This window comes from Malurus melanocephalus, unplaced genomic scaffold (assembly GCF_030028575.1).
Source record: "Malurus melanocephalus ecotype Western Australia unplaced genomic scaffold, MMel_1.1 scaffold_2, whole genome shotgun sequence".
Lineage (NCBI taxonomy): Eukaryota > Metazoa > Chordata > Aves > Passeriformes > Maluridae > Malurus > Malurus melanocephalus.
The window spans coordinates 3,108,527-3,133,222 of record NW_026623234.1 but is presented as its reverse complement, the minus strand read 5'-3'; the positions used below and the strand labels follow the sequence as shown (position 1 = coordinate 3,133,222).

General features: G+C 41.1%; 2 protein-coding genes and 1 non-coding gene across 7 annotated transcripts in view; 1 reads left to right on the top strand and 2 right to left on the bottom strand.

Annotated features, from left to right (window-relative positions):
• Positions 1 to 785: 785 nt before the first annotated feature.
• Positions 786 to 9,435, top strand: F2 (coagulation factor II, thrombin). The gene is made up of 14 exons (XM_057364990.1): positions 786 to 905; positions 1,834 to 1,997; positions 2,987 to 3,011; positions 3,208 to 3,258; positions 3,750 to 3,855; positions 3,936 to 4,066; positions 4,553 to 4,849; positions 5,229 to 5,342; positions 5,595 to 5,721; positions 6,209 to 6,376; positions 6,695 to 6,868; positions 6,991 to 7,169; positions 8,423 to 8,493; positions 9,149 to 9,435. Exons 1-14 carry the CDS (start codon positions 827 to 829, stop codon positions 9,290 to 9,292), a joined length of 1,830 nt encoding a protein of 609 aa, XP_057220973.1. The 5' UTR covers positions 786 to 826; the 3' UTR covers positions 9,293 to 9,435.
• A 1,113-nt stretch (positions 9,436 to 10,548) lies between these two features.
• The window catches only part of CKAP5 (cytoskeleton associated protein 5), a 51,462-nt gene continuing 37,314 nt past the window's right edge, over positions 10,549 to 24,696 (bottom strand). For 4 of the 5 annotated variants that reach the window (XM_057364952.1, XM_057364943.1, XM_057364980.1 and 1 more), the window contains 15 exons: positions 24,486 to 24,689; positions 23,642 to 23,777; positions 22,671 to 22,864; positions 21,814 to 21,986; positions 20,516 to 20,689; positions 19,963 to 20,083; positions 19,094 to 19,273; positions 18,454 to 18,641; positions 17,982 to 18,057; positions 17,007 to 17,195; positions 16,786 to 16,920; positions 16,197 to 16,280; positions 15,944 to 16,103; positions 14,136 to 14,290; positions 10,550 to 12,996 (listed from right to left, as the gene is read on the bottom strand). In XM_057364952.1, coding sequence (XP_057220935.1) covers positions 12,742 to 12,996; positions 14,136 to 14,290; positions 15,944 to 16,103; positions 16,197 to 16,280; positions 16,786 to 16,920; positions 17,007 to 17,195; positions 17,982 to 18,057; positions 18,454 to 18,641; positions 19,094 to 19,273; positions 19,963 to 20,083; positions 20,516 to 20,689; positions 21,814 to 21,986; positions 22,671 to 22,864; positions 23,642 to 23,777; positions 24,486 to 24,689 — 2,424 coding nt within the window. In that variant the 3' untranslated portion in view covers positions 10,550 to 12,741. Of the gene's footprint in view, positions 12,997 to 14,135; positions 14,291 to 15,943; positions 16,104 to 16,196; positions 16,281 to 16,785; positions 16,921 to 17,006; positions 17,196 to 17,981; positions 18,058 to 18,453; positions 18,642 to 19,093; positions 19,274 to 19,962; positions 20,084 to 20,515; positions 20,690 to 21,813; positions 21,987 to 22,670; positions 22,865 to 23,641; positions 23,778 to 24,485; positions 24,690 to 24,696 lie in introns of all 5 variants that reach the window. The other variant, XM_057364971.1, reaches the window with a different exon arrangement.
• On the bottom strand, positions 19,806 to 19,916 carry LOC130574335 (small nucleolar RNA SNORD67). The gene has a single exon (XR_008965425.1). It is a non-coding gene; the product is annotated as a small nucleolar RNA SNORD67 (small nucleolar RNA).

Below are 24,696 nucleotides of genomic sequence, written 5' to 3'. Positions count from 1 at the left end.
GTTTCTGTTTCCTTTTGGATGGACTTTAGTACCTTCCTCTATGGAGGGAAGAAAAGGAGGAGCCCAGCCTTCACGGTGCTTCATTCTCCTGCAGTCAGCTGGGAATTAAAAGGCWTTAGGAAGAACGCACTGCCAATGGCACTGCTGACCTAACTGGGAGGAAAATGTAAATTCCCAGTGGGCTGTCAAAGGCACCCTTTCTGCACCTTGTCATGAGCAAGGGAGAAGGGGGAACACTTAAACTCTGTGTTGTGGTGCCAAAATAGCTGGGGTTGAGCTTGCTGTTAACTGCAGGAAGGAAGGATGACTGGGTACTAGGGAGAGTCGGGCAGCTTGCAGCTAAGAAGAGGACTGGGAACAGCTAAGGAAGTCTCAAAGTCCTCTGGCATTCAAGGCTACTAGAGCACAACCTTTTGGAAGTCAGTGGCAGGGACCTAAACCAATATGGTGGGGAGGCAGTGATGGTGTCAAGGGTTGCACAGGAGCAAAGCCAAGGAAAAGAAGCAAGCTGCTCTGGCTGGGATGGCTGTAAGCTTGCAGAGGCACTTCTCTCCAGCCTGAGTTCTCCCTGTGCCTTGGGACAAACTTGTCCTCTTGCTACTCATACCGTCTTCCAAGATGCGAAATAGGAAGTAAAGTAATGAAACGAAGATGCTCTGAAGGGAGGGAGAGATGCCAAGAGAGGAGGGATAAGAGTCCCACTGTCCCTGACACACCACGACCTGGAGTCCTGTTTCTTTATTCTGGTTCAATATTAACCCAGCRGGGCTGTGACTCTGCTAATTCTGCTTCCTTTGCAATTCCCCTGCAGCCAGGGCTGTACAGCATGGCGCACACCAACACCAGCATACTGAGGGGCCTGCTCTTCTCCAGCCTTCTGCACCTCACATTTAGCCATGCTGGAGGTAAGACTCAAGGGCAGAAGGACCAGTAGAAGACAGAAGGAAGAAAGACGGGGTTAATTCTTTCTAGGGATAAATGAAGGTGGCAAGTTTTCTTCCTCAAGTCAGGAGGACCCGCTAAAAGCTTGAAGTTGGGAGCAAAAGAAAGCTGAGAATAGAGTGAACATAGGAGGATGCAGYGGCATCTGTCAGCTGGTGACAACAACTCAGTGGATTTTATGGGTCACCTGGGAAATGGCAGGGAAGGGCAATGTGGTTCAGTCCAGGATCAAATGTAACACAGCTGTGGGGTTTTTGGGGATAGAGTTCCTCAACTAACCTAGGTGGCTTCAATTCTCCATTTCCTTGCCAGCTGTCCCTTACCAAAACTTTAGGTCATACAGAGCATGCCACCTTCCTGCTTGCCGCTCCTTTTATTAGAGCTTTTATCTGTCTTTTCGTTTTATGAGATTAAGTCCTCTCAGACTCTCTGCTGTGTGGGGAAGATCTGTCTCCAGGTCTCAAATCAGGGGTTCTGAACATGAAATGGAACCATGGAACAAAGCTGTGCTTATCACAGTGGTCTGAGGCTGGCAAGACAGAAATACAGTGGCTAGGGACAGCAGCAGACCCAAAGCAAACAAGCCTCTATCTAACTGCAAATGAACAGAGCAGCTTTGCTGAGGAAGCAGTGTTCCTGTCACTTCTGTTACCTAAGTGATTGGAGCTGTGACAGGATAAATTCTAGAGAGCCTGCTCAGCAGGCTAGCACATCCAAATCAGCAGGTGGAGACCTGACAGGGCTTCTCCTCTCTGTATGGTGCACTGGGGGATGCTGGGCTGTGGGATCACCACATCAACTGCATKTGGTTTTTGGAAACTGCAAGGGGAGACACAAAAGTGCCCTCTGGCTGTGAGCAGCCCTTTGACTGGCAGTGTTCTGACTCGGTAGTTTTCCTGGAAAAGCGGCAGGCATTATCACTGCTCAAGCGCCCTCGACGTGCCAACAAGGGATTTCTAGAAGAGATGCTTAAGGGAAACCTGGAGCGAGAGTGCCTGGAGGAGATATGCAATTATGAGGAGGCTTTCGAAGCCCTTGAATCCATCGATCAGACGGTATGTACCAGGAAAGATTCCCTCAGCCAGCCTCTGTAGGGAGAGACCAGCAGGTTGCATGTGGAGCCAGGGGCCAGGGTTGTAATACTCAGTTCTGTCAACTAAAGATGAGGCTGATGCCTGTGTGCCCCAGGGAAAGCTCAGGCTTTCTTAGGGAGCTTTCCTCCTGGAAACACAAGAAATAGAACTGAAAGCTCGGGTTCTTTGCTCTCCCTCTCTATGCATGAAATGACAAGGTCCAATTGATCCTGAGTAGCTTCTTCCACTAGCTCAGCATGGTGCCTCACACACGTGAGCTGTCATCCCAGACACTCACAGAAGCACTGGCTTAGCAGCTAAACACTGAGTGCRGGTGCCTCAAACTCCTTTGAGCTGAAGCTTTGGCAGACCCTGTCCCTTTTTCTGGTTTCTAGAGTCATTCACTCTGCTAACTTTGTGTGGCATCCTTTTGGGATCTGCTCTGAACCCCAAGGCTGGTGTCCCTGCTGAATTCCACACCCAARAATACAACAGATAAACATTTAGGAGCCTAAGCCAACAAGACACCATCTTTGTAGAGTATGCCAAAAGCAATCAGCCTCAGGCTGCACCGCAAAGATGTGGATCCAAAGAGCTGAGCAATACCTACATGTGATCTGTGGCCTTATAAATTCCAGGTTCACACCTTGGACTTCTGCACTGTAGCCCATTGCACTACAGTGCACTCTGCTTGCTCTGCAGGTTGCTGAATGTTGTAAACATCTTTGGTCTCTAGAAACAACAGAATTGTCTTGATTCCTGAGTCTTATGCTTGGGAATGTGGCTTTACATTGGATTTTTTGCTTTGTTTGACTCCATAGTAATTGGTATAGAGCTAGGTTAGCCTTTCCTTTTGTTGTGATGAGATGTTCGCTTACTGGTTTGAATTGCAGTAGCCAAGCAAGGTTTGATGTTCTGTGTCCCTAAATACAGTTTTTTTTTTCTCTTTTGTTTTTTTTTCTTTTTTACAGGACATATTTTGGTCAAAATACCAAGGTAAGTTGTTTCGARTCCTCCAGGCACTATTATCCCTAAGGATGCACTCTCATCCTGGAGAGGTGGCTCTCTTTTAAGAGCTCACTTTCCAGGGCTAAACATTTGTATTTTGTCTCTAGATGATCAACTGGTTCAAATGATGATGCTTATATGGATTGCTTTCATATAATGTGTCTCTTTTTTCTTATTTTGCAAGTATGTCAGGGCCTGAGAATGTCCAGGAAAGTTCTTGATGCTTGTCTAGAAGGTATGAACTTCATGCTGACCTCAATCTCCTACAGTGAATGCCAGGAACTTGCTTCCTGCAGAGATTATACAGAACAAAAATTAAACTGATGCTAGAGAAACCATCCAATTATAAAGAAAAATATCAGGAAATGAAATTATTTCTTTTTCTTTATTTCTCCACTAATCATTCCAAAAATCAGCCTAACTTGTGCACTGAAATAGCATGGGGTAAATATCCTTATCCTGAATAAGGATACAGTCAGGTGTGAGCAGCCTCTCAGAAAGACTCTGAGCCAAAGTAAAGCRCAGAGCCTCAGGGATAGCTTCCTCTGATGAGGCAGAGAAATCTTAGGCGGTGTGCTCTTCTCACAGGAAGAGGAGGTCTGTGCTTTTGCAGGCTCATGCACACAGCAGAAGTTAAAGGGAGCTATGAGATGGTACTTCTGACCTTGAAAAGTGCAACATCCAGTTCCACTGACGCTGGCTTACATTGTGTTGGGATTTTGACAGGTGACTGCTCTCTTGGGCTGGGCCAAAACTATCGGGGAACAATTAGCTACACCAAGTCTGGGATCGAATGTCAAGTGTGGACAAGCAAATATCCCCATATTCCTAAGTAAGTTCATCTCCCACATACCCCGCAGAGTTCTCTGGGGTGTCCTTCCTTCCTAGCCTAACCAGCTTTGTCTCTCGTAGATTTAATGCCACCATTTATCCCAACCTCATTGAGAACTACTGCAGGAACCCAGACAACAGCTCAGAAGGCCCMTGGTGCTACACCCGAGACCCAACAGTGGAACGGGAAGAGTGTCCCATCCCTGTGTGTGGTATGTCCCAGCACTCCAGAGCCCTTCACTCACAACAAAACACTGCACTGAGACTGATACTAAAGCAGTCAAGGAGAGGGTTAAGGAGGGGGAATGCTTACATGAACAGTGGTCAGTAGYAGTAGAGAAGCTGCATCTTAAAGGGTAAAGGAACTGAGGATAAAAAGTGACTGAGTTGCCCATACATAATGAGCTGTTTTCTGTAAATTATGCTAATCTAGATCTAAATTAAAACCAGTAGCCGCAGTCCCCTGGAATGAGAAAGTATGATGAAGAATGCCAGCCTCACTTCATATGCTGCTGGACCACCTCTGACACTGCAATATTTTAGAGGGCCACCATATGCATAGGAACACAGTGGGAGCTCCAAAATATAGCAGGATTCSCCTTGGAACTCTAAGCTTTAGTAAAGGGGCTCAGATGCTGTTTGCTAACAGCACTTCTGGGTGCACAGCTAAGGCTTAAATCACATCTGTCTCTTTCCAGGTGAAGAAAGAACAACAGTTCCATTTATTCCACGGCCCACACCAGCTGTGGCACTGGAACCTTGTGTACCAGAGAAAGGCTTGCTTTACACAGGGACCCTCTCAGTCACTGTGTCTGGAGCTAAGTGTCTGCCATGGAACWCTGAGAAAGCCAAAGAATTGCTCCAAGGAAAATATATTGACCCAGAAGTGGAGCTGCAGGAGAATTACTGCCGGAATCCAGACAGAGATGATGAGGGTGTCTGGTGTGCCACGGATGAACCACCTTACTTTGACTATTGTGATCTGCACTACTGCGGTGAGAAGTCTGCATAGGTTTGGGTAGGCACACTTTTGAGGCAGTGGCACATAACACCAGTATGTGTGACTAGAATCAAGTGCYTGGCTTGGGAGGCATAGACAAGGATGTGCTCCCATGTGCATGGTGCACGATGTTTGTCCAAATATCACATATACTAACCTGCCKTAGGTGCCTAACTGCTGTTACCTCTCTCAGGTGTCCTCTTCTCCCTGAAAACTTACAATGGTATACAAGGCACATTAAAAAGAGTAGTGGTTTTAAAACATCATTCCTTCATCAAACCCACTGTGCGGGAAAACATTTACATTGCTCACAATGACAGCAATTACAGTTAATTTTTACCTTTATACCATGTTTGTCTTTCCATCTCTCTTAGACAGTTTGCTAGAGGACGAGAACAAAGAGTTCGAGGGAATATCAGGACGYACCACTATTCCTCAAGAGTTCAAAACCTTCTTTGATGAAAAAACTTTTGGTTCAGGTGAAGCAGGTGAGCAAAAACTCTAGATACAGAATGGTTGTAGAAAGGTTGTAGCTTCTTCCCATTCACTGTTCCTCAGAAACCTCAGGTAGCTAAATGCTGGGGAACATATTTAAATTCCTTGAACCCTCAAAATCAATATCCAGTAACAATGGAGTTAGTAAGCACTTCCTTCCTAAGATCTTCCAGCTTTGCATGCAGACAACAGTTCTCCACTGTGAATCAGGCAGAGTAGCAAAGCCACATTGCCTATTTTTTCAGACTGTGGCAGTCGTCCTTTATTTGAGAAGAAAAAGGTAACAGACAAAGGTGAGAAGGAGCTGTTGGATTCCTACATAGGAGGGAGAATTGTTGGTGGGGACGATGCAGAAGTTGGCAGCTCCCCCTGGTAAGTATTGTCTTTGCATAGTCTTCATAGGGAACTGTGTCTTCCTTCTCTTCAGCTCAAGCAGGTAGAAATAAAAGGGCTTTCCCATCTCAGGCAGCACAGATTATAGATTCTAATCAAAGCTTCTCCAAGGGGTTGACAGAGCAGTACTAAAACAACTGAAAAGAAACTCACCTCTTGAGCAAAGTATGGAACCACCTGAGAAAGCAAGAGTGCTGGTGTGTTTCATCTTCATCTCTTCCTCTTTCCAGCTTTGCTGGAATGGGAAGGATGAAAAACCTCTCCAGCTGAAGGAAATGGGGTAAATGGCCTACTGCATAGGATACACATATACAGGGAAGACTTGCTACAGACCTACTTACGCAGTTTTGGCAGTATAGTGCAATGCTGCTCCCTGCTAACTCTGCACTTTCTGCATGACATCAGGACCCATTCAGCCAGCCACATCTTTAGTCCTGCTAGGTCTTCCTCCCTCCTTATCTCTCAGGCAGGTGATGCTCTACAAAAAGAGTCCTCAGGAGCTGCTGTGTGGTGCCAGCCTCATCAGTGACAGCTGGATCCTGACTGCTGCTCATTGTCTTTATTATCCACCCTGGGACAAGAACTTAACTACAAATGACATCTTGGTGCGGATTGGCAAGCACGTAAGGACAAAGTAAGAATCTGGATGAAGTGAGAAGGAACCAGCCTTCTTCCACTTGGGAGTAATGAGATGCTTTGAAGTCAGGCTGTCATTCAGTATCCAAGGAAGTATTACAACCAATGTTACATCCTGCCAGTAATAGGATCTAATCGGGCTGTCATTTGCTGCTCTTGATGATCCTTAAAGTGAAAGGGAGCAAGGAAGCCTGGAAAGTCTAAAGGGGGACTCCGATGTAAAGACAGCATTGTCTCAGAGCTGAGAGAATCATGAACCCCAGAAGACTCTCAGTTCCTAATGCACAATAAGTTCTTTCCTTCATAACTATTTCAGATATGAAAAGAGTAAAGAGAAGATTGCTCTGTTGGATAAAATCATCATCCATCCCAAGTACAACTGGAAAGAGAACATGGACCGAGACATTGCACTCATGCATTTAAAGAGACCTATCAGCTTCAGTGACTACATCCATCCTGTCTGCATACCCACRAAAGAGGTCGTGCAGAGGTGAGGAGGAGAGAGAGAGAAAGGGAGAGAGAGATGACTTCTCAAGGCTATTTGCAGCAAGAGCACCAGGCAGGAGAAAGCTGTTACAATGCATTTGATTATATTTGTGCTTCCTTCCCCAGGCTGATGCTGGCAGGTTACAAAGGGAGGGTAACTGGCTGGGGAAACTTGAAAGAAACATGGGCCACTAACCCCCGCAACCTGCCCACAGTTCTGCAACAGGTCAATGTGCCCATTGTAGACCAAAGTACTTGCAAGGCATCCACCAGAGTTAAAGTCACTGACAACATGTTTTGTGCAGGTAAGTAACACTGGAACCACAGGTGTAATATGCCACAGAAGTCAAGGGCTCTGAGCTCTTGGTGTGACTCATGCAGCAAGGTTATTTTCTGACAAATTTGCAAATGCCCACTGCAAAGAACAACTTCCCTGTGATGAGAACTTTCTCAGCTCTCRGAAAGCATGAAGCCTGGAGAACTTTAAGCTAGGAATAAAGTTTGCAACACTAAGCTGTGTCAGGTACTAGGTAGCAGCAGCAGCTGTGGGAGAACTAAGTACAAATAAAATTACCTTTTCACCAGTACATAGAACAGTTCAGTGACTTCCTAAATTAAAGGCTGCACACCTATTATCCTATCTACTAGTTTGTCTCCATCTTTTGGAGCCCATTCATAATTATGCCCACAAATTCTGAAGGCTCCTACCTTCCTAAATCTCTTCTAGCATCATGCCGTTTTTGAGTGAGAAGGGAAGTGGACACATAATTTGTTACCAAGAGAGTATGGATTTATGTACCAGTTTAATACGTTCTGCTGTGTACTTCATTTGTGCAGACTTTATCAGTTCCTACAAGCATGCCTCCAGTGATTTTTGRTTAAATTTGTGCTGCTTGCATCTAAGTGCATGTGATTGCTTGTGTTAGGACGGAAGATAATTACATGAGTGCCCTGAAAGAGTTCTTACGGATTCTTTTTCTGGACAATATTCTTTGAAATAGCTGAGATGTGAACATAGAGAAAAAAATGGAGACACAATTGATRGGAAAAGGCAGAAATACCATCTACTTCATGAGGAATGAGCGAAGTCCTTTTCTTCTTCATAGTAAGACTTTAGGAAGAGATCTGGGGGAGAGGAAAAGCAGAACTTACAGTGACAAGAAGGTGAAAGTGGGGACTACAGTGTGTCTCTATAGTAAACAGAATGGAAGACCACAGAACACTGAATATTACAAATAAGTTTCTAAGAGAAGAAAAGCACAGTAGTTCAAGCTTCAGCTTGTTGTACATTGTCAGCACAACTGACACCAACAACAATTCTGATGAAAAAATTGGAACAAGAGCACAGTGGGTGAATTCAAGAATGTTGCAAAGACAGATGTAGAGTTAGAATTTTTACATATAATATAAAAGAACAAAAGTCTAAGAGTAGGCAGAAGTGGCAAACAATCTCATGGGTTCCAAAAAATGTATGCAACTTTAAAGAAAACATGGCCAACACCAGCCACTCCCCCTACAGTCATATTTTTCTCCTACAGTCCATTTTTCTTGCCTGTAGGTTACCGTCCTGATGACTCAAAGAGAGGAGATGCCTGTGAAGGGGACAGTGGGGGACCTTTTGTAATGAAGGTATGTTCAATAAGTTCAAGCTTATAAGACATATGGAGATAGATTTGTTCTATGCTGAACTTCATAGTCTAAAAAACAGTAGCAGAGTTGCTGAGTGGCTGAAGCAAACCTAGCTCATGCCCAAGGTGAACAATGGAGATGAATCCTGCAGTCATCCAGTCCCATTTCTATACTGAGCTCTCAGTATATTGGGAGATCACCTGCAAGACACATGAGTGATGGCCAATTCTTAATTAAAGGTTTAGGAGTACAGACAAAATGACTTCAGCAAACTCTGTTTGAGATGCCAGTCAGAACCTCAAAGCAGCATCCATCATTAAATAGCCTGRGTCACATACAAGGTTTGGATCTGAGAGGGCAACCAAGCTGTTAAACAACTTAGAGCACAAGTCTTATGAGGTGTGGCTGAAGGAGATGGGCTTGTTTAGCCTGGAGAAAAGGAAATTCAGGGGAGACCTCCTGAAAAGAGGTTGTAGCCAGGTGGGGGTTGACCTGTTTTTCCTGTTAAGCAAAGGACAAGAGTAAATGGCCTTAGGCTGTGCCAAGGGAGGTTGAGGTTGGACTTAATAATGGAACTCTTTTCCAACCTTAATGATTCTCTGATTCTATCAAAGTCTCTTGCTCCTTGTACCAATTGCATTTTTCTTTACTTTAGAACCCAGATGACAACCGTTGGTATCAAGTGGGAATAGTTTCATGGGGAGAAGGCTGTGACCGAGATGGAAAATATGGATTTTACACCCATGTATTCCGTCTGAAAAAGTGGATGCGAAAAGCCATCGAAAAGCATGGGCAATAGACAAAGCGTTTACCTTGCTTGCTCTCAGTTTTGCTACAGTGCTCCTCTTTAAAACATAAGCATAGAAGATCCTGAAGTAAAACAAGTTATATTCCTTGACAAAGGAAAGTGTTATCCCTTGAAAATAAAAGCTCTGAAACCCATGTTCTTCCTTTTGTTCGTGTTGAATTTAGTCACACTTGGACTCAAGTCATTACTGTAGCCAGGAGTACTACAGCACTAGCTGTACTGCTCATTACCTATTGTGCTTTAAACAAATCCCCCTCCCTTCCATCAGCTATAATCAACAGATTTTSGGCCTCACGTAATGACCTTATCAGTCACAGCAAACAAGACACAGAATAAGGGCACAATCCCTTTCCTCCCTTTAAGACAACTAATATTCTACTCTAGTTTTTGACCCACAAATGTACCAGAGATAACCACCCCACAGCACCTGTGCCGTTATACAAAACACCAAYGTCAGAAGTAAAGCAACTAGAAGCTGCTTTGAACATTGTCCTCAGCTACAACAGCAGGCAATAAATACCAGCACCAGTGTGTGCAATTCATTCTACAAAGGAACAGCAGCTTGAATACATTAAGCAGCACTTCCAATAAGTTCCTACACAGCAGGTAGTGCTGGATCATCACTGTGTATTTTCCACCTGCACAGCATGGTTCAGAAGGAAGCAATTCATGCAGTCATCGTCAAAGCCTCCAGTGGAAGCATCCTGCACTATAACTGTCTATTTGTATTATAAAGGCTGTTTAGGGATCTCTCCCAAAATAAGCTTCAGTCTTTCATAAACTCCTCTTTAGTAGCCATTTGTGGACCAATGAGGACCTAGGAGTACAACAGTAAACATGAATTTTCTACTACGACAATCATGAGACTGGAAAATTCTTCTTGCTCCCTATGGCACCATATTTCTCAACTCCTCGCGCATGGTGCCATGAAGTCATAGAAACAGGCCATAGTGAAATTAGTCGTTCTAAAGTTATTGATTCATTTAGTGTCTGGCCACCTCCTTTAAGATGGCTCATTTGGGAACCAGCTTGAAGCAGCCCGATTTGATTACCCAAATAAAGCATAAAAACCAACCTCTCAAAGGCATCTGAAGAACAAAACCTCAAGAGCTCAAGTCATCGATAACCACAGACACTGAACACTGAAAATGTTTAGTCCTTCTAATGCTTAAATTTTAAGCCTCACCCTTTCACTTCTATCTAATAATCTGTGACAAAAGAGGGGAACCAGGACCACAGAGTTTCTGGAGAAAGTCATTGTTCATATTAACTTGTTACAAACAATACAGAGGAATAATTTTCAAAATTCAGTTTAATGTTATTTAAATATTGTCTGGGCTAAAGATTAGGCTTTATTAATTTATGTGCACAAGTTTTAGTTCAGAACTCCCAGGAYATTGAGTCCAACCAAATACTACAAAGACACAGGGCAAAAACTCATTCATAAAAACAACTACATCTTCTGCTACTCAATTATTCCTGTATTTCACTTCCAATTCAGCTTCAAATTTAAAATAGTTTATGCAGGTTTGTAGGCATTGTTGTTTTAACATCCTGAGCTAAGTAACAAATAATTCTTTAGAATGTCTGCTGAATATGGTAAAGGAACATATGGATTATTTTAAATGTCACTAAGTTTCAGAGAGCAGCYAGTAATTGAGAGGTAGTGGCAGTAACTCTAGTGTCAGCCAACACAAACTATTCTCAAACTGCCCCAGTTTAAGTGCACAAAACCCCAGCACTTACCAATTGAGGGCCAAACCTCCACTTGTAACAGAGCTCTCTTCCACAAGTGCATGCCCATTTCAGGGTATGAGAGGAGACTGTGACTACTAAATTGAGGTGGTGGAGCAATGAAGGACATCATATCAGTTAATACAGGATGGAGAACGCTCGCAGCCACCTGCTATCACAGTGTGCAAACTCACCATAAGCACCAAGCAGCATTATGGCAACTGCAACCCCAGCCTAGGGGTCCTGTGAAAGGAAGATTTCAGACATTTGCAGAAGCTCTGGCATAGATCTGTTGTACAAGTACTAATTTAAAGCCACATTTTTACTATCAGGCAAGACAGTTTCAGAAAGGCCCTTATGCAGAGGCTGCTGGTCCACATTGCAAACAACAAAAGCAGCAGTTACATGGAGCAGATTAAAATCTAGAGTGAAAGTGTGTTATTTTAAGCCTGCCTGTCCAACCCTTCAATAACTCTATTCTAGCTATGGAACAGATGTGCAATTTWTGCTTCACAACCAGTTCTCACATGGAAGTGCAGTAGTAAGATGAAAATACATCACCTCGCTAGAAATGAAAGGGCTAGCTAGACAGGATAAATAGTGTGTCTGTCTTAATCTTCATTATTTGTAGCTTCTGAAAAAGGCTAATCACTCAAAAAAATGAAGTGGCTACAACTTTTGCAGACTAGCTCTATCTAGGTGTCTTAGATACCAAATGGTAGACATTGCTGACATCTGATGTTTAAGAGCAAAAGGAACGCAGTGGATCAGGTCTACCTGCATGAGGAACACTGCATAACCACATGAGTTCAGAATAAATTAGTCCAGTGACCATACACCACTGCTAGTCTACTCCATATCAACAGCAGCAGGCTCCCTCAAAGAAAGCTTTCTCAGATGGGACCACATAATCTGGGTAAAGGCATCACAAGGACTAGATAAATAAGCATTTCAGCAAATTAAATATTCTCAAGTTACAGAAACATTTTCCAAAACAAAAAAGCAACTATATGAAAAATGTACTACTGCTCATAGAAGTAAGAGTGCAAAGTCTCATGACTGCACCCACAGATAGTATATTTCCACTTATCTTCCTTATAATGTATTCAAGCCCCAAGGTTCACGTCAGAAATAGCTTAGTTCAGTTTCTAGATGCCCAGTCACTAACATTCAGGAACAGAGAATGACCTCTAACCAGCAGTCGATGCTGTTCCTATAGAGGCTGGTATAGTTAATGCAAACTTTATTTACAAAAGACACTTAAATTAGTTACTTCATGCCATGTGTCCATACAGAATGAACAGTTCAAGGAATACATGGAGAAGAATTCACAAAATTAAAAGTGAAATCACTAAAGGCCTTCTAAGAATTAAGAACTAGGAAAAGATTTTAAAGACAATTTTACAAATAAAAACCCCAAGTCATGAGAAACTAGTTTGAGCAAGAGGATGGTTGTTTACAGGTCTGTACACTAAAACTAATACACAGACAGCCTTCTATTGTCAAAGAGATGCTCATTGAGAAGCAGATTATGTACAAATACTTGTGCCACAATGACTCAACCCCCCAAAATCCACTGTATTATACATAAACCAGTTTGTATACATTAGGCCTAAACGAGGCCATTTAACTATGAAGACTTCTAGTTTAGTAAACTAAAGCTGAAGACAGCCCCAAGCAACAGCGATACCGTCTCTTTTGCATCTCTATTTGCGACTGCTTTTTATTCTCTCCAATCTTTTTCTCAAGTCATCAATATTGGCCGCTGCAGAAGAGGGTGAAGCCAGAGTAGTTCCAATGCCAGAGGAATGAGTCTGATTGGAGTCCAGGTCCAGATGTTGGTACTGCTCCCGGGACTCACGCAGCTGGGAGAGCTTACTGTGAAGCATATCTGTAGAGGATGCAACTGTAGGGAGTGTTGGTTTAGAAAGCAGAGACGTCAGAGGGGGTCTGTCTTCCTGCTGTGAAGGAGGAAAGTGAAGTGTTTAGACATATAGTGGTAAAGGCCATATAAGAAATACAAATCATAACCAATGGCTTTTCATCTCTACAGGAAGCAATAAAAACAGAGGAAAGGGAAGGAGCAGTACAACACAAGTGGATGTGGAGCAATATAGTCAGTTGCTGTCAAAATCAGAACCATGCAAAGCTAATTACAATACACAATTCTTATTATCTGAGTAGTTAATGTTTAATTTTATGTCAATAGGAACACAAAGAAACGACTCTTTCAAGATCAAAAAATTCCCTGCAGATCAGTGTTTTACTGAGACAGACTGCCAGAGARTCTTGAACAGCCTAAATTCTAACGAGAGGAAAATCCATGCCTATGTGCAACATCAGCAGACATTAAGTTTTCTGGAAGAATGAGAAGAGGAAAATCGAACTGATTGGCAAGATTGAACGTGCCAAAGGCTTCAAGTATCAGTTCACTGTTCTTTAACCAACTGATATTTCCATCTGAGTTACTTACCTTGTCACTATCATCTAAGAAACATTTCCACTACTCAGAGTTCTAAGCTGATACTGAAATTTGTGTCAAAGGTTAAAACAGTGATGCKTTTGGATGACTATTCTTAGAGTGAACATCACTCCTCATGTGGTTCAGTTCAAATTTCAGTAACTGACACTAAAATCCTAACACAGAGATCATTGAACTGTAAGAAATTTTGGTCCACAGGTTTCCAATATTAGGCTCATTCAGTATTCCTAGGTCTCAGTATCCATACAACCAAAAATGTAAAACTTCAAAGGCAATTCAGCTCTCATGGTTGCTCCAGAGCAGAAAGATCTAGAATTTCCCCATCATTCATCTCTGAGGTCAATATATGTTAACTTAGAGAACAGTAGTTGTTTGAGTCTTTCTGAGACTCAACTTTCTGGCAAGGAAAGATGATAACTTACAGGCCAAGTAAAGAGTTTGAAGTCATTTATACTAGGCATAGTATAGACATGCAGTGAGTAGCTAGGACATGCACTATAAATGAAAGACCACAAATCCTGATTGGAATCTGCCTTCTGGCATTTGAATTGTTTAGAAAAAGAAAGCGCAAATCAAGTGCCTCCCCAGGGGATTTACAAGTGTTGTCAAGTACAATACCTTTGCGTTGTCAAGGCCACAACGCTGCCTGAGGATTTTTAATCTTTCCAAGTAAACAGAAGGCCCCACTTCCTCCCCATTTGTGTTTCCTATAGATGAAGATACAGTGTGGGGAGACGCAGGAACACATGTTCCTTCCATCTGAGGAGAAATTCCTGGAGGATGAGGGGAAGGAGGAAAGTTAAAAAAGTTAAAAACAACATAAAAACATAAGCCTCTTGGTCAGCTCCTGGAAATAAGATGCAATGGATGAAGAATTAACCAGCCCATAAACTACCAAGTTATTTGCATTTGCTAGTATAAACATATCCACCCTTTCATTTCCTTGCACAAGTGACAACTGAAAACCAAGAAATGAAATGGAGAAATTTAAGAAGTCACTGCAGGGCAGCTCTGGAAGCGCTGAAGCCAACAGCTGAAGATAACAATGAGGGGAGAGGAAGATGATGATGTGGATCAGCAGTGACCATAATGTCCAGCAGGAGAATTGAACAATTGGTAAGGTAGGAAATATTTTGAGTCATTTGTCTTTCTCTAGTTTAGTCATACTTTTGAGCTTACCACTAATTCTAACCCCTCTTTATCTCTTATTTGTGTAACTTATAGCTTTTTATCCCAATTCAGTTTCAGAGAGTGATTTCTGGAATGCACATAAGGATTTTTAAGTTTCCCTACCAAGAGACTAAAAAAGGAATTTAYATGATGCAAAGAACATTTCCATTATGAAAAGAACTGCAAATTCTAAGACTTAGCATGGACAAGGATTTGCTCTCACTAATTTACCACAAGGGTGTTTAAAAAAGATAAAAGGAGAACTGAGGTCAAGCATTTATACCTTACTCTAAATAAAGCACTGTTGCAATATGGAACAGTATGTTTTATTATACCCAACTTTACAGTTAGGGAAGAAGGAAAAAAAACAACTGTGGCAGGTAAATTTGGTTTTGAAAACTGCRTAACTAATACTTCTCAGTTGTACAGACTTTTAGGATGAAAGGTAGAATTTTCTGTCCTACCTAGYTGGACACATTTAAGAACCAACATGGACAGAGGAAAGAACCTCATATCGTCTTCCTAAAGTAATCTACAACAGAGGGGTAGGAGAAGGAACAGTAGTAGAAAAAAGGCTAGTTTCACAGGACACTATGAAATGTGTAAGATATAAAAGTTAGAGGTAGTTTTCCTAGACTGTATATCAGTTTTTACTGTCAGCTAATAATTTGTCCCATTCCTTTCCTAATACTGCATTGAGTACTCCTTTGTACTTATCGGCAATGAGAAGACCAACAAACAGTTTTACAGTAACTCATCCAATTAAAAAGCTAATTTATTGGAAAGGGATCATCACAAGTTCTGCAGAAATAATGTTGTTTAAAATAAGCTTTCCAGTTCCACAGAAAATAATACTGTTAAAAAGTCTCCTACACATTTTTAGTAAAAAGGTAAAAAGAGAAGCTGACAGCTGATGCTGTTTTAAACCAGTTTTATACCTTGCAGAACCAATTATTGATACCAGACACATGAAACGCAGGCCGACGTTTGACCGACACTACAGGATATGGATTAGAACCACTTCATTACCAAGCCTTTCAGACATTTTCTACATTTAGTGTGATTGTAACTTCTGTTTTTGTAAACAAAGAATGCATACTCCCTCCAAATYGTGCCTCGTGTAGCAACACAAGCACCAAGAAAATACATGGCTTGCTTAGGAAATCTATAAATATATACAAATATTAGCTTCTACCAGGAGACATGTAACTGTTCTATTTCTGCTTCTCATAAATCAGTTTTGCTATTACATGTACCTGTAGAAGTAGCAATGCGTCCTTTCCCTTCCCTTTCTGTTTCTATCAGTCGGAGGCCTCTTTCCACATAGCTCTGGAAAAACTGTGAYGAATTTTTCAGGAAGGGCTCAATGTCTGCATCAGAGTATTTCTTCTTGTATTCATACAGTTCTGCCAGACCCTGGGAGGGAAGAGTTCTTATGTATTACTACCACTGCTGCATACACCATTCTAGTGTCTCGTGCTCTCTTTCTGGCAGGAAAGGGGTACTCACCTCCTTGGTGTTCTCTTTTGAGCCAATCTTCTTAAATATTTCTGCCAAAATATCATTGACTTTGGCTTTCGAAGCCTTTTCCTCCTAAATAAACAAAAGGAGACTTTTAAAACGAAGTGAATAAAACCAAACAGATATCAGACAAACTCACAACACCCTCASACATGCTAGCTGGATAAAGAGCTTTGGAGATAAAGAAAACCTTTAGGTGATAAGGGCTCTACAGAGCCACTATATACACAGAATGAGAGCAAGGACATCATGAAGCTGTAGTACTCCTTCTGAGAAGTTAAGTGTTTAAAACCTCTTTTGGATATGGGTAAATTCTARTAGATCAGATGTGGTACCATGCAGCATAAAACTTAAGCTGAATATCCTGAAGAACACTTAATTTTGGGATATGCACAGAATACTCAGGTAAAATAACAGCTATAAATGAAAATATTACTGAGAAGAGTATTTCCAACATTAGTTGCATGTTGAAAAGGGAATTACTACTTCATATTCTACAAATACAAAATAAACCTTGTTTCTTAAATAAATTACTTTACACTTCCTTCCTCTGCCAACRTATATTTCTTTTACTTACTATGCGAGAAGCTCCTTTTTCTGTATCCTTATCAGCTTTTCCAGACTGGTCCATGGAGTGTTTCATTACTCTACAAAGATGAGCTTCTAACTCGGACTCATTTTTGTTGTCTATCATTGTTAAATGATCTAAGATCTAAAAYGAGTAAAAAAAAAAAATAAATACTCTAGAGACTGCATGAACATCCAATTTAAAGGTACATGACTTGTGATTGCTCTGACCTTGGGCCCTTTCAACTTGCACAGCGTGTGAAGCAGAGTCTTCAGTGTCCTTATAGGGAATTCACTCTTACATTGCTTCAGCTTCTCTTTGGGAAAGACCTTCATGAAAATGTGGATATCCAGCAGAATCCGATCCAGATTGATGCTATTAATGGTTTCCGGAAGAAGACGCACCATTCTCCACAGACACTGGAATGAGAGGYTGACTTATAGCAAGGCAACTCAAGAAAGAAACATTTGCTTATATAAGGAGAGGTTACACAACACTATCACTGAGCCACTTTGCTCTGCTAGCACATCATACAGGCACGCACTGTGTCGGCTGCTCAAGCTATATTTGAACTGGTACATACTTTGTCTTTGTAACTGGCTGTACATTACCCAGATCTTTCTTTAGAGTTGATGCATAAGTGAGGTGCTGACTTCTCCACAGGAGACTGAATGCTTTGTGTGAAGAATTTCGGCAGCTCATATATATAAGCTATGTACACCTACATACAGCACATGGTCTTTAGGTTTAACCTCATTGACAACGCCTGAGCAGTCTTTAAATCACATCAGTTACAAAAACGTGTTGTATGGTAARAAAAGAAGATGTTCTTGCTTTAAATGCAGATATTTGCATGTTCACTCTATCAATACAGATGATAGGATACAAGTCAGCTCCAGCCTGGGACTGTTTGAATCCAGAGTACAGTGCAGTGCCCAAGCAAACAAGCCCAGGATGTGACTGTACACCTCAGTATGGAGTTTGCATCAGTGTACACAAGTTTCTGTCAACTRTTAGCAGGTGTTAAGCTCCCTCCCAGCATACAAGAAGTCACTATACGTGACATCTAATAAGACTGGAATTACAGAAGTTTTAAGAAATATTTCAAGTTATAGGCACTAACTTTTTTTCAACTCCTACCTGTTGTTACAGGTAACATGATTCAGATAAATCAAGTTAGTTCAAAATGCCTACTACAGACTCACCTTCATGACAAGCTCTGAAAATTTAGGAGAACTGGCTGTTGCTAGAAGACTGTCTTGAAGCAAAACAAGCAGAGCACTAGAGGGAATAAATTTATAAAAGTTACACAGAAAAAGTGCTACACACAAGAAAAAGTTATGTCAGCTCACCACAGAATACCACATCACAGACTGGGGTTAGTCCAGCAGTTGTGCAACAGCTCTATCCTTCTTTCTTTCTAGYATGTTACAAGAATTTAAGAGACAGTCTGTTGAACTCCAAAGCACAYAGAATCATAGTAAGCTGGTTTGTTTAGCCTGCCACCAGCTGTGCAGTCAAATTCTGATTGTAATCAGTGATAATTCTTTATTAGGTACCTGAACAAATCTATATACAACAGCCTTCGCTTACAGAATGACTAACGAACTCAGCCGTTCGAGGAACACATGAGCACAGGTAAAGAAAAACAGTAATTGTGCTGTTTTCATTATATACCTCAAGATGTTGGTCTGGTCAGACTTCTCCAGAACTTTCACTACCAAGAGGTTGACTGATCGGATGACCTGCTCACCCTCCTCAAGATCTTCAACCCGAGAATCCAGCATTAATGTAATAAGACCATGCATTAGGTCTTTAAGCACACCAGTGGAGGCCTCTCGAGCCAGACTCTCTATCTGAAATAGCTAGAGATTGAAGAAAGTATTAGTTTTCCCTGCACATGATCCTTTAGTATAAGGATTTCTCTAAACTACACTATCAAACCCTGACATCTCCTGTTTCCTGCAATAGTAAAAACAGTCAAAACACAGCTATGAGGAAAGTTATTTCTACTAAGTGACTTCTGAAAACACTCAACCCACCAACTCAGCATTGAAAAGGTAAAGAATATTCAAACAGAGCTTAATAGAAGTGTTAGTGGCTATATTTTKCAGAAGCAAAGGGACCTTCTTCCCCAGTTTCTCATTCCCCACTCACTCTCAAAAGGTGCACTGATGATCTGACAGTTAGCAACAAACCTTCATAAGAAAGACTCAATAATAAACTAMCCCAGGTACAGAACAGACATTTCATTCACCCACAGCTTCTGCACAGGAATTATTTGCTCTTCACCTGATCTTTTACATTAAAACCTTACCGTGATCATGCTCCCAATAATACAGCTGTAAAGTCTGACTATCTCATCTTTGTCCAGCTTCTCATCTGCCATGTGTGTATTGTAGATTAACCGAAGCTGCATAAATGTGGCTATTAGGAATTGGTCGATGTGGCCAGACATAGCTTCTGCTTTGTCTTCCTGTTTGAGTACTTCATCAATCTAAGATTTAAAAACAAAACACTCTAGCAAAGTCAACATAATGCAAACAGAACAAAATAAAGTAATTTAAATACTTTTCGAAAGGAAGGGTCTTGCCCTAACCAATCCATTTGCCAAGGCAGTGGTATTCTAAGCTTTCAACCAAAATCAGTAGCTAGAGACTTGGATTGCTAATCCAAATACAACCAATTACTGATATTTTAGAGAACTGCAATCCTATCCTGTACACAAATGAAAACATCAACAGCTGCATTAGAGATCCTTGAATTAACAGCTTTATGAAATCTTCTCAACAAAAAACTTCTAAGTATTTAAAGCCACCCTAAAACCATGCAAAAACTATGAGACAAGACAATCCTTTTGCTAAGGATCTAAAAAACAGTTTACATTTAAAAGTTAATCTCACTAACTGCCTTTTACAAACTCACAGCACAAATAATTTGAAAAAAAAAAAAAACCCCAAACACAGAAGCACTAATGAAAAAAGCATTAAGTTTATTCTACATCTTCCAAGTGGAATTTCTGTTACTAAAGCGAGTCAGATGGCCCCTGTGCACTTAGTTTTGTCATCAGGGAGATTCTGAGCAGAGCCCACATCACCTGACATGATTGCTCCACCACAGTGCAACTCATCACCCTCGCAGACAAAGTTTGATACAGTGTGWTTAGTTGCTACCTTAATCACTCACCTGTGTCAGAGCCTGGATGCTTGTATTTATATCACCACTGGCTACTTGGGAAATGACAAAGTTGATAGTAGAAGCTGTGTTACTATGCATGTCATCAAAGTGCGGGGATACAGCACGAATTCTAAAGGATTGAAAACAGGATTCATCATTTTTTGGAGACCTACTTTAATATATGCATAACTGCTATATTTCAATGATGATTTTAGAGACAAGGGAAAAGGATTTAATTCTTCACTGAGGATTCTCAAAGAAGAACTAATTTATTATGGCTATKGCACTATTTGTAAAGACACTGACGATGTATTTACAAACTCAAGATCCTTTGACTGTAAAAACACCTAAGTAGAACTCATATTTTTCATTAAAAAGAACTGCTCTCCAGATTTTGGAAGAATACAAAGACACATTTGTTTTGTCATCTTTTTAAATTAGCTGATGCTATCCTCTTATGGAARCAAGTCTGAATGTAGAAACTAGCACTATCAATTCACCTTCACAAAACACTTTTTAAGCACCCCTGCAGGTTTCCCTTACGAGTTAAAATGAAACTCACTTGGGCTCGGGAATCAAGACTGGCTCAAAGATGTCATCTAGTTTGTGCTGTACAAGTGCTGGCATCTCACATCTGACAGTTCCATTGTCATTTTCAATTTCATCAAGATCCAGCTGAAATTCCCGTGGAACTGTATGTGCTGTCTCAGAATGGCTGCCCATGTTGCGATTTTGGCTACAGAAACCAGAAAAGAGGTTTATTATACATACACAAGAAGCAAGAGTATTAGCACTAGCATCCACTGGTAGCCCTAAAGCTCTCATAATAGCACAGKTTTTGCAGTTTGGATAATATTCAAGCCCCTTAACTCCCTCTGCCTTTCCCCTAGCCTTTAGCAAATCAAACTTCTGTAGGCCAGAAAAGGAGCTGCTTCTTGCCCTCCTAGTTTCTCTTSTAACCCCCTACAAAACACCCTGCATCTGTGCTAGTTATCCATGGTTTGAGATAACTAGTACAGTTTACAGTAGTATTAAAGGAATACAGCTTTAAAGCTTGAGTGGCTTTTGTCTGCCTTTGTTTTTTTTAAATGATGGACAGGATGCATACAGTACATAGCAACCTCAAAACCTCCTCTGAATCTAAGACTCCCAGCACCCCACATGACCTGTGCTGCATATCAGATTTTTCAAGRAGATATTCTAATACATAGTTCTCAGCACAGGCTTTTATTCCACAATCATGAGCAGGTGGCAAGGAATAGTTTCTGAGCTTTTCATTTGGGTAGTGTTGCCCCAAGCTCTATAATTCACACATGCTTATCYATTTCTATGTTTTATGTCTAACATTACTAGAACAGGATCTAATAAATTCCAAGTTTAATGCAACACATTAAAAGTTCTCCCAGTATTTTGAATAGTTGTTTAATGTGGAAAGTGCCATGTCTGCCTACAGCTTGATATACCATCACCTTGGCAGAAACCTGTATTTCTGGTTTTGAGTCAGAGACTTGTAAATAATCTAGAACTAGCCATGGCAAASCCGTCACCCTCAGAAAGGGATGACTAGGACAGAAATTGAAAGATACAAGAGCCTTGCTACCAAGGAGTTAGTGGGCAGTACTTACATCCTATAAGTGCGATACATAATTCTGTCCATGGAGAAGCAGTGAAAAAAGGCACAAGACCATTTAGAAAGATTTCAAGACAGACAAGACAAAAAAAGTTTCARACATTTAGATTTATATTATTTGACTGTTTTTTTCACAACATGCAAAGATGATACGAGAACTAAAATGAGGTTGTCAGACATATTACCATATACACTATGCTGGCTAGAGACCATAACTTAATAGTACATACTTGAGTTTGGAGGACATGTCCTCAGCTTGTCCCTTCCTCATCATGCTGGCATTGGCACTGATGCTCTGAGTACGCTGAGGTTTCTCCTCTGCCTGTCTCACTGGAGCAGCAGAGGGTCTCTTGGCTGACCGTTTTATTCTCTCCTCCAGCATGCTCATGTCTTTCTCAGAAAGCTGTAACACACAAGGTTTTCACTCAGCCTGAGTTGTATGGGTTTTAGAAATCTCAGTCACCTACAGGATTCATACCAATTATTAGTGCAGACGGAAGGTCTCTAAGTCTCTAAAATGAAGACAGGAATTRCCAGTGCTACCTCAAAGCAGCCCTCCAGTATCTAAAAGGCACCTATAAGGAAGCTGGAGAGGGACTTGAACAGGAGCATGCAGTGATAGACAAGTGGTAATTACTTTAAAATGAAATAAGCTAAGTTTGGATTGGATTAGAAACTTTTGACTGTGAGGGTGGCTGAGGCAATGAAACAAGATACCCAGTCCTTGGAAGTCTTCAAGTGTCCTTGACCGTGACAGGGGGGTTGGACCTAAATGATCTCTACAGTCCCTTCCCAAACCAGTCTATGATTTCATATATTCCACAATCTGGGATTAATCAGAGGATCTACACTGAAGTAATAGGTTGTTTTCTAAAGTACAAAATGCTCTTGATGCTAACAGCAAGATGTACCATGACCAATCACAAGCAAAAGTGCTATTCCCCAACCCAAGTGTAAGGATTTAGGGAAAAAAGCCAAACTACCAAACTCCAAACAAAAAAATCCCAAACAAATAATCCCATAAACCAAACCAAACCCAGCACACTAATCCCAAAACCCCCATAAACTTATTTGCAGTTATACTGACATTTCCAATCAGCTTGAACACTTGGTCGCCATGGACGTTATAGACGGTCACAATGGTGTTCAGTGCAGCATTGCGGACAGTGTTGTCCCGGTCACCAATATGAGTTGCCATTTCTTTCAAGGCTTTCCCTGGAGTTGGCTGGCATACATTCATRCCATAGGATTCAACCAGACATCCAAGCTCTTCCAAGCATTCTAAATCAAGACGATAACATATGCACATTCAAGTTTTAAGCTGCTGGGAAGAGAGCCCTCCTATTTCTTTTGTTGCTTGTACAACTTGAATATTCATTGTAGAGAGTTATCATTCACAAAGCTGATGATAGAAATACTTCAGATAATTTATGGGATCAACAGTAAGCTACAGCAGACTATTTCACAGACAGTGTCCAAAAGCTGTCTGTCATCTCTCTACCCTTCAAGTATTTCCCATAGCTATATATGAGCAATCTTACAGTTAATATCACATTCAGGCAAACAGTTGTGAGCTTGCAATGCTATATTATGTAWAGAATTTAACTTCCTGTTTATACTAGGATAAGGTATTTTCAAAGTGACCAGAGAGTTGTTTGAACTACAAATACCTATTTTATTATAGACATTACTTGCGGTGAGACAGATGTACAGTGTAGAGACACTTCGTGATCAGATTAACTGATTCCCTTGGTAAGYAGGACAATAGTATTGTCACTGTTCCACTAAGAATCCAAGCCTACTCAAGGGGAACTCATAATGTTAATATTAATAGCAATTTGAGCGATTACTTGTCTTTGGAAGGTACAAAGACACCAAAAATAAAAAGCAATACACTAGTTGAAAATCTGATCCTTTAAGCACAAACATCTGCATAAAATGCCATGGGCAAGCAAATCTCACATCCCACCCAACATTCTTAGGCTGGGTTTTTCAAGATGCAAACCAAAGCAATTGAAAGTACTTAGCACACGTGCAATTCAACAGGACATTTCCCACCTGCACGTTGTTTGGAGTTTTTTGATTTTGTCCCCTCCATGATGAAAGGGAACATCTTGCTGGCTGGATAGATGAGACACATTCTATTCAGAATGGCACGTACATCCTTACGGATGACGTCTTTCGGTTCTCCTACCTAATGGAAAATGAATTAAAAAAAAATTAAAGAGAGGGGAAGAAATACAGAGTATTTTATACAATCTCGTGACACTATTGTCTATTCTAAATAACATTAGGAAAGCCAGAACTATTCTCAAGGCAAAACCCCTTTTTTGTCAATGGCTTTTACAGGGAAATAGGCAATACAGAATCATAAAGGTTAGAACAGACAACTTTAAAATCATCAAGTCAAACCATTAAACCAATACTGCCAAGTCAACCACTAAACCATGTCCCCAAGTGCCACACTTACAAGTCCTCTAAATACCTCCAGTGATGGAGACTCCACCATCACTACCACCAGGAAGATGGAGACTTCCCTGGGCAGCCTATTCCAGTGATCAACAACCCATTCAGTGAAGAAACTTTTCCTAATACCCAATGTAAGCCTTCCCTGGAATAACTTCAGGCCATTTACTCTCATTCTATTCACCTGTTAATTAACAAGGCAATACCAACACCCACCTCACTACAATCTCCTTTCAGGTAGTTATTAAGAGCACTGGGAACTCCCCTGTGCCTCCTTTTGTCCAGGTTATAAAATTAGGCCTGTTGAATCTCACAGCTGCCAACTGGATTTAAATCCATTCACAATATATTTAGAATGTACATACTGCTGTATTTGATGGTATTCTCCCATACCCTTCATGAAAAATAAGGTTAGCTTCTGTAAAACAAACTGTACCTTTAGGATAAGATAAGGGATGAAGGAGGATGCTTCATTTTCAGTGAGGTGATACTCTTCTTGACTCAGCAAATTGAAAAGCAATTTAAGGTATTCAAGGGCTTTCATCAAAACACTTGTGTTGGTATCAAAGAACCGCAGAGTAAGCCATTTTAGGATCAAATCCAGGCAGCTGATGACTCCATCTTTTTCACTCTCCAAGTGCTTGAAG